The following is a 10,587-nucleotide window of genomic DNA, read 5'->3' as shown; positions in this document are numbered from 1 at the left end:
TCACACTGTGCCTCCAGCCTCGACTGAAGCAGTGCCTGGGATCCAGGAAACCAAACTTTGTAGGAAGAGGCTTTCAGAGATGGACAGATTTGCCCAAAGCTGAGCAGAAACTGGGAAAAAGGCCAGAACTGGATCCCAGGAGCATCAAGCTCTGGCTGTGTCCCTAAAACAGGAAAATCACACCCTGTGACCCCAGCAGCCACAGACATTTTTACCTCCTTCCTTTGCTGGGTGCAAACTCGTTCCCAACTCTTGGGTGTGTTATCCAAGACAATCATTTATTGCCATTCATATACTGGATGCTTGTGGGTCTGGGTTTGTTTCTTTTTTTTTTTCCTTTTTTATACAATTTACAAGTTTTAATACAAATGAAATATTTTTACATACATCCCAAAAAATTTAATATAAAATATACAGCATTTAAAAACATCTTGATGTAGGAAATTTCCTTCTGAAGCCATGCACTCTGACCCTTAGACACTTCAATGGCTGAGGGAAGGGTGGCACTGGCAAGACCATCCTAAAGGCTCCATTCATACACTTTAGCTCCCTCCAATCTAGCTGGGGAAGGAGGATGCAGGAAAATAAACATTTGTGATCACCCAGAGGAGGAAATCTTGAAGGTGCCTTCTCTAGAGGAAGGTGTGGCCAGCAGGAAGCCCTGGAATCTGCTGCTTTTCAACACCCACAGCAGTTCATGGCACAGGACAAGAGCTGAGGTGTGGGTGGGGGCACAGCTGGGACAGCAGCGAGCAGCTCTGTGCTGCTCTGACCCCAGCTCAGCTTGGCCACAGAGATCATACCCCACTTGTGATCCCACCCTGGCATGGGGAAGGAAAGCTGATTTCTCAGGGGCCAGGTGTCACAGATCTGGAGCTGGCATTCAGTGAATTGAGGCTGAGAAAGGTGCAGCTTGTTCTCCCTGAGCCCTGCAGGTGCCAGGGCAGTGAGGGCACAGTCCAGCCTGGCTGGCAAAGGTGGGCAGACACTGCTATGGTGCAGGGGAGGAGCCCTGAGAGCCCTGTGCTTCCCCAGGGCGCTGCTGCCTCCCTGTCCTGTGCCATCCTGCCAGCATGGCATCTCTACATCCACCCGCAGCTGCAGGAACCGGGTCCCGGGCTTGGAACAGCCCCAGCTGCCCCTCCAGCACCCTCAGTGTGTCCCCAGAGCTCAGGGCTTGGCTGTACCCAGCTCTGCTCCTCTGCCAGCCCCACAGCAGGGTGAGGGTATTGCTTAGAGACACTCAGCCATGTCTGTGCTCTCTGGTTATGCTGAAAAGTGAGGAAGACAAGGTGGAGCAGCAGGGCAGAGCTTGGGGGTTCCAGCCAGCTCCCTGCCTGCCCAGGAGGGATCAGCTCCCACTTGGTAATCTCAGGTACCAAAGAGGAAGTAACAGCCAAATACTGTAGTGTTAAATGTTGGGGCCAAAACCAGGGCCAGGATTTACCAGCTTTAGTCAGTGTTTAGAATTAGAGTCAGTGTCTCCATGACCTGCAAATATTCTGGGAGCCAAGCCTGTGTGCTCCTGTGTGGGCCTTGGCTGTCAGCCCACAGCAGGACCAGTGCTCCCAGTACAGATGGGGTCTGGTCAGAGCTCAGGAGCTTGTGTGCTGCACTGGGGCAGATCAGGGTTTGGCAGAGCCCTCAGGGGAGGGTCCCTCCAGGCAAACGAAGAGACCTCCAGAAAAACACTGAGCAGATGTTGCCCAGGGAGGCTGTGGCTGCCCCATCCCTGGAACTGTTACAGGTCAGGCTGGACAGGGCTTGGAGCACCCTGGGATAGAGGAAGGTGTCCCTGCCCATGGCAGGGTGCCCATGGCAGGGGGTGGAACAAGATAAAGCTTTAAGGCCCCTTCCAACCCAAAGCATTCTGTGGTTCTGTGTGAAGCCATCAGCACAGAGGGGAGAGACTTCCCAGCACTATCACAGACAGACATGATTGGGCGGGGTTCCCTGTGCCTTGGGGAGCCAGAACTGGATGCAGCACAATCCAGGGATTGGAAAAGGAGCCATTCACCAGCTCTGTATTAGTCACAACTGCAAGTTGCAGATATCCTGCCTGGAAAGACATCCCCTCCCTCTAAGGCAGGACAGTCAGGGCTCAGGCTTTATCTCGAGCTGTGCTTGTCTCAAGCAGGCACATTACTGAAGCAGAACAGCAGCTCGGATCACAAACAGGAGAAGAGCTACAAAACCTCTCTGGGGGCTGTTAAAGAACATAAAAGCTGGTTCAAGAGGGCTGCAGGAAGCTGAGCCGTGCTGGCTCCCCGCAGGCAGGCAGAGCTGCCCTCCCTCGGCACCGGATCACAGGCGGCTGTGCCCAAAGCCCTGCCTCATCCCGCTGCCGACACAGCCAGCACACGGCCGTGACAGCGACACTAGAGGGCAGGGCTGGCCTGTTCCCACTGTCCCCTCGGGAATGAGAGCTCCCAGCACTCGGGACTGCAAGAGGGAAGGCTCCTTTGCCCCGGACACAGCGCAGGGAGGTGGGAGGGCATGCACAGGCATGCACACACGGAGAACGGGCTGAAGTGAAAAACCAAAACGGGATTCAATAGAGATCTCCTGCTTCAGCAGCCCTACTGGTGCCAGATTCTCCTGCCAGGCCCAGGAAACCCATCTGCTCACAAAGAGGAAAGGAGCCACTTCATTTTAGCATCGCCATGATACTAACAAATACCTCCAGTAATAAATAAATAAAGGAAGAGCAGCCTGAACAGGCACCAGAGCTTGCAGGTTCCTGTGAGGGTACCTGGTAGGCTGGGAGGGGGCTGCATACCTGTGGGGGGATCCCTGCCTGGGCCCTGGGAAGGTGCAGGTGTAGTTTTGCCAGGAGGCTGTCTGGTTTGCATGTGTGATGGAAAATTCCCTGAGCCTTTGGTGCAGCCACTCTCCCAGTGGCTGTTTGGCCCTGGCCCCAGGGAACTTGAGCTGGGTGTTTTTAAAATGGCGAATTCATCCCCAACTTGGTTTCAAACTGCAACTTCTGCCTCTTTTGGTAACGGACACGGACCCTGGAGAAGAAGAAAGAAGACTGTCAGTATGCAGAGGGGTGAAAGGTAAAACTGTTCCACTGCCATTCCTGAGCTGCTAGCCCCAAGAAGCAGGGAAGCCCCTGGCCTGGGCCCTGTGGTAGCCTGGGAGGGGAATCAAATCCAGAGAGCAACCCATGGTCTCAGTCCCACCCCATGCAGCTGAATCCCATCTCCAGGAACACCAGACACAGCACAGAAAGGTCCAGAAACCCTTTGCAGGAACTGAGATGGTGTCTCCATCCCCATCAGGGTTCCCTGTAATCCCTGCTTTTCCGCCCCAGCCCATTTCCTGAATCAATGTTCATCAGTGTTGACTCCAGCCCTGGCTGCTCCCTGTGCTGGGAAGAACAGCCAGTCACTGCCTGCTACTCATTCTTGGCTTCAGCCACTTCCCCTGCAAACCAGTCCCACAGTCCAGGCTCTGTGTGGAGGCACATTTCCTCTGCTGTGATTCAATGCCTCTCTGTCCTCATGGGACAAGATGGAGCGAGCAGCCCTCCCCAGTTCCACACTGGTGTTGGATAGACCTTGGCTGTCTCCCTCCCTTTGGTCTGAGATAAGGAAATTTTGTTCTCCCTTCCTGCTCCCAATCACTGCCACTGCACTTCTGTGACCCTCCTTCCTCCCCTGGGGTTCCTCCCTGGGAGGTGGAGCGTGGGCCTGCACACAACAGCCAGGTGATTTACACAATGCAGTCAGCTTTTCCTTTTTGGTCCCCACCCTGTTCCCTGGGCATCATTATTTTTTGCAGCTCAAGGCCAGGCTGGAGGGAAGCTTCAGCACTTTCTCCTCATCCTCCCTACAACCCCCATACCTGATTTCATGCAGCTTGACAATCTCATTGATGATAACCACAAGGACCAAGGAAAGAAAACCCAGGAGCCACGCGACCGGAGAGATGGAGACGTGGCTAAAGGTCAAAGAAGAGTTGAGGTTTTCCCAGAGTTTCAGGTCCAGCACAGTCTGTGCCACTTGCCCCAGCACTCTAAAATTAAGAACAGACACAGCAAATCTCAGCACACCTGACAAGATTCCCAGGATCTGCAGAGCAGGATTCAGGCCCTGATGAAATGCTCACACCAGAGACCCTTCACCAGTTCAGCAGTGGAGATCAAATGCCATGTACTTGATTCTCCTCAGCACCAAGAAACTGGTGCTGAAGTGGGCCTGGAGCCCCTTCCCAGGGGCTGTGGGTACTCACACAACAGCCACAGTGAGCGTCCACCAGCGGTTGGACAGGGGGCTCTTCTTCCACAGGGGCTTGGTGCGATGCACGTGGGTGATGGATATGAACACTGCAGACAAAAGGGGATTATCCAGCATCACACACAGGTACAGCACTTCACAGGGTACATCAACACCTGCTACTTCTAAGGGATATGGGGCTCATGTCCCTGGAACCAGCTGATCATGTGGGGCTCTCTCAGAGCAGGCTCCTCACAGCAATTCCAAGCCCCTGGAATGCACTGGGGCAGTGCAGTTGTACTGCACACCACTGCTCGCTGGGAGGTTGGTTCACAGCCTGGGAGCTGAAACAGAGCAGGCAAAGGTCTCGGGAGTGGGACAGGGGTGGGTGTGCCCTTGTTCCAGGGCTGCAACAGAGGAAAGCTCCAGCCCAGAGGGAGATTTAGCCAGAGAGCCAGGGCTGTCTGTACAGGACCCAGTATTGGCTCAGCTGCCAGGCAAAGCATCCCTGCCTTGCCTTGGTGGTCTGAGGGACACAAAAGCACAGCAACCCACTCTCTCCAAAGATGGAGATCCAATCAGGAAGCATTTCTGTTGGACTGGACACCTGCACATGTCAACACACAGTGCTCAGCCCAGCACCGTGGGACACAAGGGACAGTGAACTGAGACCCTCCAGGACCCACCCTGCCAGGCAATGGGTGCAGGTGATGAGGGTCAGCCAGAAGCTGGCCCCACACCCCTCCAGAGGGTTTAAAAAGGCTTCCAGCTCCCAAACAGTCACAGCTGCATCAGTCCCCTTTGTGGGAAGGCAGTGGGTTATTTCACAGAACAGCCACAGGGATATAAACATTTTTGAAGGAGGGAATATTTTTGGAGAGCTTCCCGTGCTGGTACTAACTTTCCAGAAGGCAAAAGGGATGAGACTGGACAGAACCAACGCTTCACCAGACTGGTAGGAAGCAGAATCATGAGGCTGATGAGGGTGTTGTCTTCAATCTGCCAGGGTAATGTTTAGTGAGACAGGGGGATCTGTGCCTGTGCTGTGAGGCCACTGCAGTGTCTGCTTCTATCAGGGAGTTTGTGCTCTGGCATAGGGGGCAAAGAAAGAGACAGAGGATGCAAGCTTTCCCCCAGAGCAGAGAATGGGGTTCTGGACTTACCTGTGTGCAAAACAATCAGGCCAGCTGTGAGCTTCTGGGCTACCAGGAGAGCATTGGAAAATGTCCCAAACCAGTCAGGAGCACCATAAGCATTGCTAGTGAATGAGAGGACACAGGAGAGTCAACAGTGGGCACTTAACTGACCTGTTCCCACCAGGAACTGTCCTCCTTCAACAGCTGAGCAATCTGTGGGTGAGCTCAGGCTGTCCTGGTGGTGACAAGGAGGTGACAGGGGCAGTGATGTAGCTGTCAAGGCTACAGCCCTGGTGGGTCATGGAAGAGGCTGAAGCTTGTTAGAGGACTGGAATCAGTCCTCCCTGGAAAGGGCAGGAGCAGTGGGGATGTGTGGCAGGCCCAGTTCCTCACCTGTGCAGCATGATGGAGGAGCAGGCTGTGAGGTTGAGGCTGGTTGTGTTCACCCCTTTGCAGGACTCGTGCAGGGTGAACCCAAAGCAGATGAGGCAGGAGCAGATGGTCAGGCTGAACTTCAGCAGGAAGCAGAGCAGGAAGTAGTGCTGAGTCTGGAAAAGGGAAAGGAAGGAGGATGACATTGGCATGTCACTGGTACAACCTCCTCCCCATGACCATCAGAGGCTGCAAAAGACAAGCTGCAGTGCAGATGAGATGCTGCACTGAGGATCTGCCTCAGGCATGCTGGAACAGGAAATTCCCTCCCTGGCTCCTGCCAGGGATCAATTCACTGAACAAGCTAGGAAGCAGTGTCACAAACACATTTTATGAAAAATTCTTTCCTTAGGGTTTTTTCTCCTGAGAAGCCAAGAGGCCTCAGAAACAAAATGTAAACAATGGTTATCTGCTGCTGTGGAATGCAACAGGTGGATCCATGGTTGGTCCATGTTGATTGTTTCTAATTAATGGCCAATCACAGCCCAGCTGTCTCGGACTCTCTGACAGACACAAGCTTTTGTTATTTATTCCATTCTCTCCTTTCCTTGCAAGCCTTCTGATGAAATCCTTTCTTCTATCCTTTTAGTATAGTTTTAATATAATATATATCTGTATATTATATTAAAACTATTTATGTTATATATATATTATTTTTATATATATTATATAGTTATATATATTATATAGTTATATATAATATATATTATACAGTTATATTATATTATATTATATTATATTATATTATATTATATTAATTATATATATATATATATATATATATGTATATATATAAAATAATAAACCAGCCTTCTAAAACATGGAGTCAGACCCTGGTCTCTTCCCTCATCCTGGGACCCCTGTGAACACCACCACAGCACAGGGCCTCAGCTATGGCCTCCCACCAACACTGGGCCAAAACTGAAGAGAAAAATATGTGGACAATTTAAATCTGAGGGGCCACCTACCTTCTTGGGAATGGAAGTCAAGTTTTTTCCTGTTGCCATGGTCATGATGGAGCTGTGGGGAGGCTTGCCCAGGAGTGAGATACTGGAGAAAGGTAAGTTAAGTGTCTCAGTAATGTGTTCAGGCACCAGAGGTATTATGCTTTTATCTAACATTTGAACCCAAATAACCTACTCAGACTGCTTGAAGCATTGGCACTTATCTTTACATATGCTGTAAAAGGTGTTATTGATGGCAGGTAGAGACAGAGAGAGAAGTGAGAAAAAAACCACCTGTGGTACCTTGGCCTCTACCCGACACCCCAGACCTTCCATCACACCAGGCAGGGCTGAACACAGCAGCACACAAATGCTCCTGTCACTGTTTCCAAGCACTTTATCAAAGCAGGTGCCTGGGATAATCCCTGCACCCTTCTCAGCATGCTGTGGGTGAAGTCAGCTTTCTCTCAGCATGGACACACTGAGGCTGAGGGAGGCTCTGTGCACCCTGGGGGGAGTGGGAGGAGATTCACCTGGCAGACTCACCTGAGCAGTGGGTAGCAGAAACAGGAGAGCCACACGATGTCTGTGGTACTGAGGATGGGGGGCAGCTGCACCAGGCAGGAGAGGAACTGGACAGAAACAACCCAGAGTGAAGAGCATGAGCAGTGCTAGGACAGACTTGTCACCCAAAATGCTGCTGCCTTCCCTGAAACACTGGGGTGAACTGGTCACTGGGCTGCCACTGCACAGCCCCTCCATAAGTTCCTGTGGCAGGAGCTGCAGGGGATGCTTTTCTCCAGGGAAAAAGGATTTGAAGGTAAATGTACGAGGATCAGGGAGAAGGGGCAGCACAGGCTGAGATCACCAAGCCTCCATCTGTGACTTCCCCACACACACTGTGCAAACCTGACTGAAGGCCACGTTCCTCCCTCGAGGCTGTCCCACTGCAGCCACCCAATTCCAAGTGAGCCCCCTGTCCTCTGAGCTAAACTCTGTCTGCAACTGAGTAATTAAATGGAAGATTTAACTCAAGACCTTTTTCTGTTATTTCCTGTAGCAATTTAGCCGAAAGTGCACACTTCTCTTCACATAGGCAAATGGCATTGATTTGAACTTGGCCAAAACACAGATACCACTAACCAATGTCTCTTGCACAGGTACAGGGCAGAAATAAAAATAAATTAGTGGCACATTTAATACATTCAGATGATTAAAAAATGGAAATCACCAACATTAGCAAGTGAAAGAATGAGCAATCAGAGCCCTAAACAATCAGCAGCAGCACTAAAGGCAGCCCCCCAGCTCCAAAAAGCTGCTTGTGGATGCATTAGCTCTCTCTGCCTTACTGAAATGAGCCCCCTGTGAGCCCCCTGTCCTCTGAGCTAAACACTGTCCCCAGCCAGGCCAGGACTCACCTGAATGACAACCAAGGTCAGCTGGCACTGCAGCAGGAAGAGGAAACACTTGCGGATGCCATAGGTTGCGTGCCTGGCCTGGAAGGAAGCACAAGCCCTCAGAGCCCTGCTGGGAGCAGCTCCAGCCAGGAGCAGTCACTGCAGGCAGGGACAGGACATGTGGCCTGCAGGGGAAGTGGGAGGGGACAGCATCTGGACACTCTGAAAGCAAAGAGGGACGGTCTCCTGCCCACATGGAGAGGTTCTGAAGGAAAGGCAGGATTTAGCCAAGGGGTAAATTTGTTTAAACTCCCGGCTTTTCTGGGGTTTTGCTTCTCCTTAACACTGCATTGTTGCCTGGCTAGGGATCTCTGCAAGATTATACTTCATCCAGATGAACAATATTCATGTTCTATTGCCATAAGGCACCATTTCCAATCCATTCCCTACACCTTGGACCAGGAGGGCCAGGCAGGAAGATTCTCCCTCTTGTGCTTCCTGGACAAAGGCCAGGAGTGTCACCCTGTTCTTCTAAGCCTTCTGATTTTTACATTTTTGTAAGGGAATTTCTCACACACTTTTCATGTAAATAATGATTGTTTGGAATTCCTTTCTGTAGGAGGAGAAATTTGATGGACTGTTGGTTTGACAAGTGTGGCTAGAGAGGTGGCAACTTCATCCTCCAATCTATGGTCACTTTTGAAAGTCTGTAAATACTGGAGTTCAGAAATAAACTACACTCTTTTTACCTTGGACATTCCAGCTTGTGTGTGTCACTCATTTCGTGTCCTATTGTGACACAGGGGACACAAGCCAAGCTCCTGCTGGCAGCACTGTGGGCACCTGGAGCACGATGCCAGTGTGAGCTCCTGGCTCTGGGGATTGCTGGGCTCACCTGCTCTATGAGCCTGATGATGCTGGTGCTCTCCTCCTGGCGGAAGGACATGGAGCAGGGCAGGCTGTTGAGCTGCCCTGAGAGCTGCAGAGGGGTCAGCTCCTCAGAGCCATCGCTCAGGGTGGTGCTGGTGGCATAGCCAAAGGTCTCCCAGGAGCAGCGGGATGGGTACAGAGGGTCCAGGGCTATACTGCAAGGACAACACAGGGCTTGGTGAAAGGCCTCATCCCAGCAAGGAAACTGTCTCACTGCAGGCCAGCTTGGAAGGTCACTGTGCTGTGCCATGCTCTGTATACCTTGCTCAGGTAGAGAAGCCTGAGCTAGAACATGAAATTAGGACCAAACTCCCCAGAGTTCATTTATTCACAGAGAAATAATGAACATATTTGGGTTTGTGGCACAAGGTCAATTGGCTGATCCATGGGGTACTTTCACCCAATGGAAAGGATCTGTAATGGCAGTTGGGGCACAACAGTCCAGCATGTAAGAGACTTTCTTCCTTTAGGACATGGAAATACCTCTGTGTGTCAAGGGCCTTAAACAGACACCCCCATCCAATCCCCACAAATCTCCCTCGTGGAGACAAAATGGACAGAGCAATTGTGAGCACCTCCCTGCACAGCCCACAGATGGTGTGACCCATGGCTGGGTACTTGCTATGATGGGGGCAAAGGCAGCTGCAGGAGGAACAGAGCCTGCCCCACCTGATGTCACTCTGCAGGAAGAGGCAGCTGTTCCGAAGGTTGGCAGAGCTGCCCAGGCAGCAGGTCACCTCCCCATACTCCTGCATGATCTTGATCATCTCACACATGGCTGCAGAGGGACAGAAGGAGCAATAGTGTGTTATGTCACTGTGCACACAGAAATGCAGTGTTTCACACTCTTTCCAATCTGGATAACAAACAGATCCTTTAAAGCTGCTCCATCTGATACTCATCACTGTGTACACTGAGATCCACAGTCAAAGCACACAATTAGAAAGTTAATTTACTGCAGACCAGGTGCTCTATCCACCTGCCACTGCAGGAATTCTCTGTGGTTCACAGAACTATGACCCAGAGGTTTGCATCTCCAGCACACCTCCTTCAGACCAGAGCTGTAGCCTGGGTGCATAATACAGCTTCAGCATCAAATGCTCTTGTTAGAAAACAGCAGAAATGAAATAAACCTAAATAATTCAAACTGAAAATAAATACAGTGCTTCAAACCCAGCAGCACATCACTAGTGTTGCTGCAAGTCTAAAGGAAGGGAGGGAATGTAACAAACCACTCCAAAGGCAGAGCCACATGTAGCCATACTCAGAGCCAGCCCCTGTTCCTGCACTCCCACCACCACCACCTCTACCCTTTATCAATGTTTACTGACATCCCTGGGGCCTCTTAATCAAAGCTGCTGTTTGATTTGATTTTAGTTCTGTAGCTCCATGCACAGTGCTCTGTGTATACATGGATTTTCCAGAATGCTCCAGGCAAAACCCCCCAAACCTCCCCTCTGCAGTCTCCCTTGTAAACACCTTCACTAAATGCCTGCTGCACAAAGACTGCAGCACACTGAGGGGTTGG

At 51.2% G+C, this 10,587-nt stretch overlaps 1 protein-coding gene across 3 annotated transcripts in view; it reads right to left on the bottom strand.

Annotated features, from left to right (window-relative positions):
- TMEM94 (transmembrane protein 94) overlaps nucleotides 1-10,587 on the bottom strand; it is a 53,202-nt gene continuing 42,615 nt past the window's right edge. For 2 of the 3 annotated variants that reach the window (XM_054278617.1, XM_054278616.1), the window contains 10 exons: nucleotides 9,729-9,837; nucleotides 9,025-9,214; nucleotides 8,151-8,228; nucleotides 7,279-7,364; nucleotides 6,757-6,838; nucleotides 5,750-5,904; nucleotides 5,384-5,478; nucleotides 4,237-4,330; nucleotides 3,850-4,020; nucleotides 245-3,014 (listed from right to left, as the gene is read on the bottom strand). In XM_054278617.1, coding sequence (XP_054134592.1) covers nucleotides 2,942-3,014; nucleotides 3,850-4,020; nucleotides 4,237-4,330; nucleotides 5,384-5,478; nucleotides 5,750-5,904; nucleotides 6,757-6,838; nucleotides 7,279-7,364; nucleotides 8,151-8,228; nucleotides 9,025-9,214; nucleotides 9,729-9,837 — 1,133 coding nt within the window. In that variant the 3' untranslated portion in view covers nucleotides 245-2,941. Of the gene's footprint in view, nucleotides 3,015-3,849; nucleotides 4,021-4,236; nucleotides 4,331-5,383; nucleotides 5,479-5,749; nucleotides 5,905-6,756; nucleotides 6,839-7,278; nucleotides 7,365-8,150; nucleotides 8,229-9,024; nucleotides 9,215-9,728; nucleotides 9,838-10,587 lie in introns of all 3 variants that reach the window. The other variant, XM_054278618.1, reaches the window with a different exon arrangement.

Source organism: Melozone crissalis, unplaced genomic scaffold, assembly GCF_028551555.1.
Source record: "Melozone crissalis strain CALT ecotype California unplaced genomic scaffold, PUWL_Pcris_2 ptg000026l_1, whole genome shotgun sequence".
NCBI classification, from domain to species: domain Eukaryota; kingdom Metazoa; phylum Chordata; class Aves; order Passeriformes; family Passerellidae; genus Melozone; species Melozone crissalis.
Note: the sequence above shows the minus strand (reverse complement) of the source record. Positions and strands in the feature narration are given on the sequence as shown.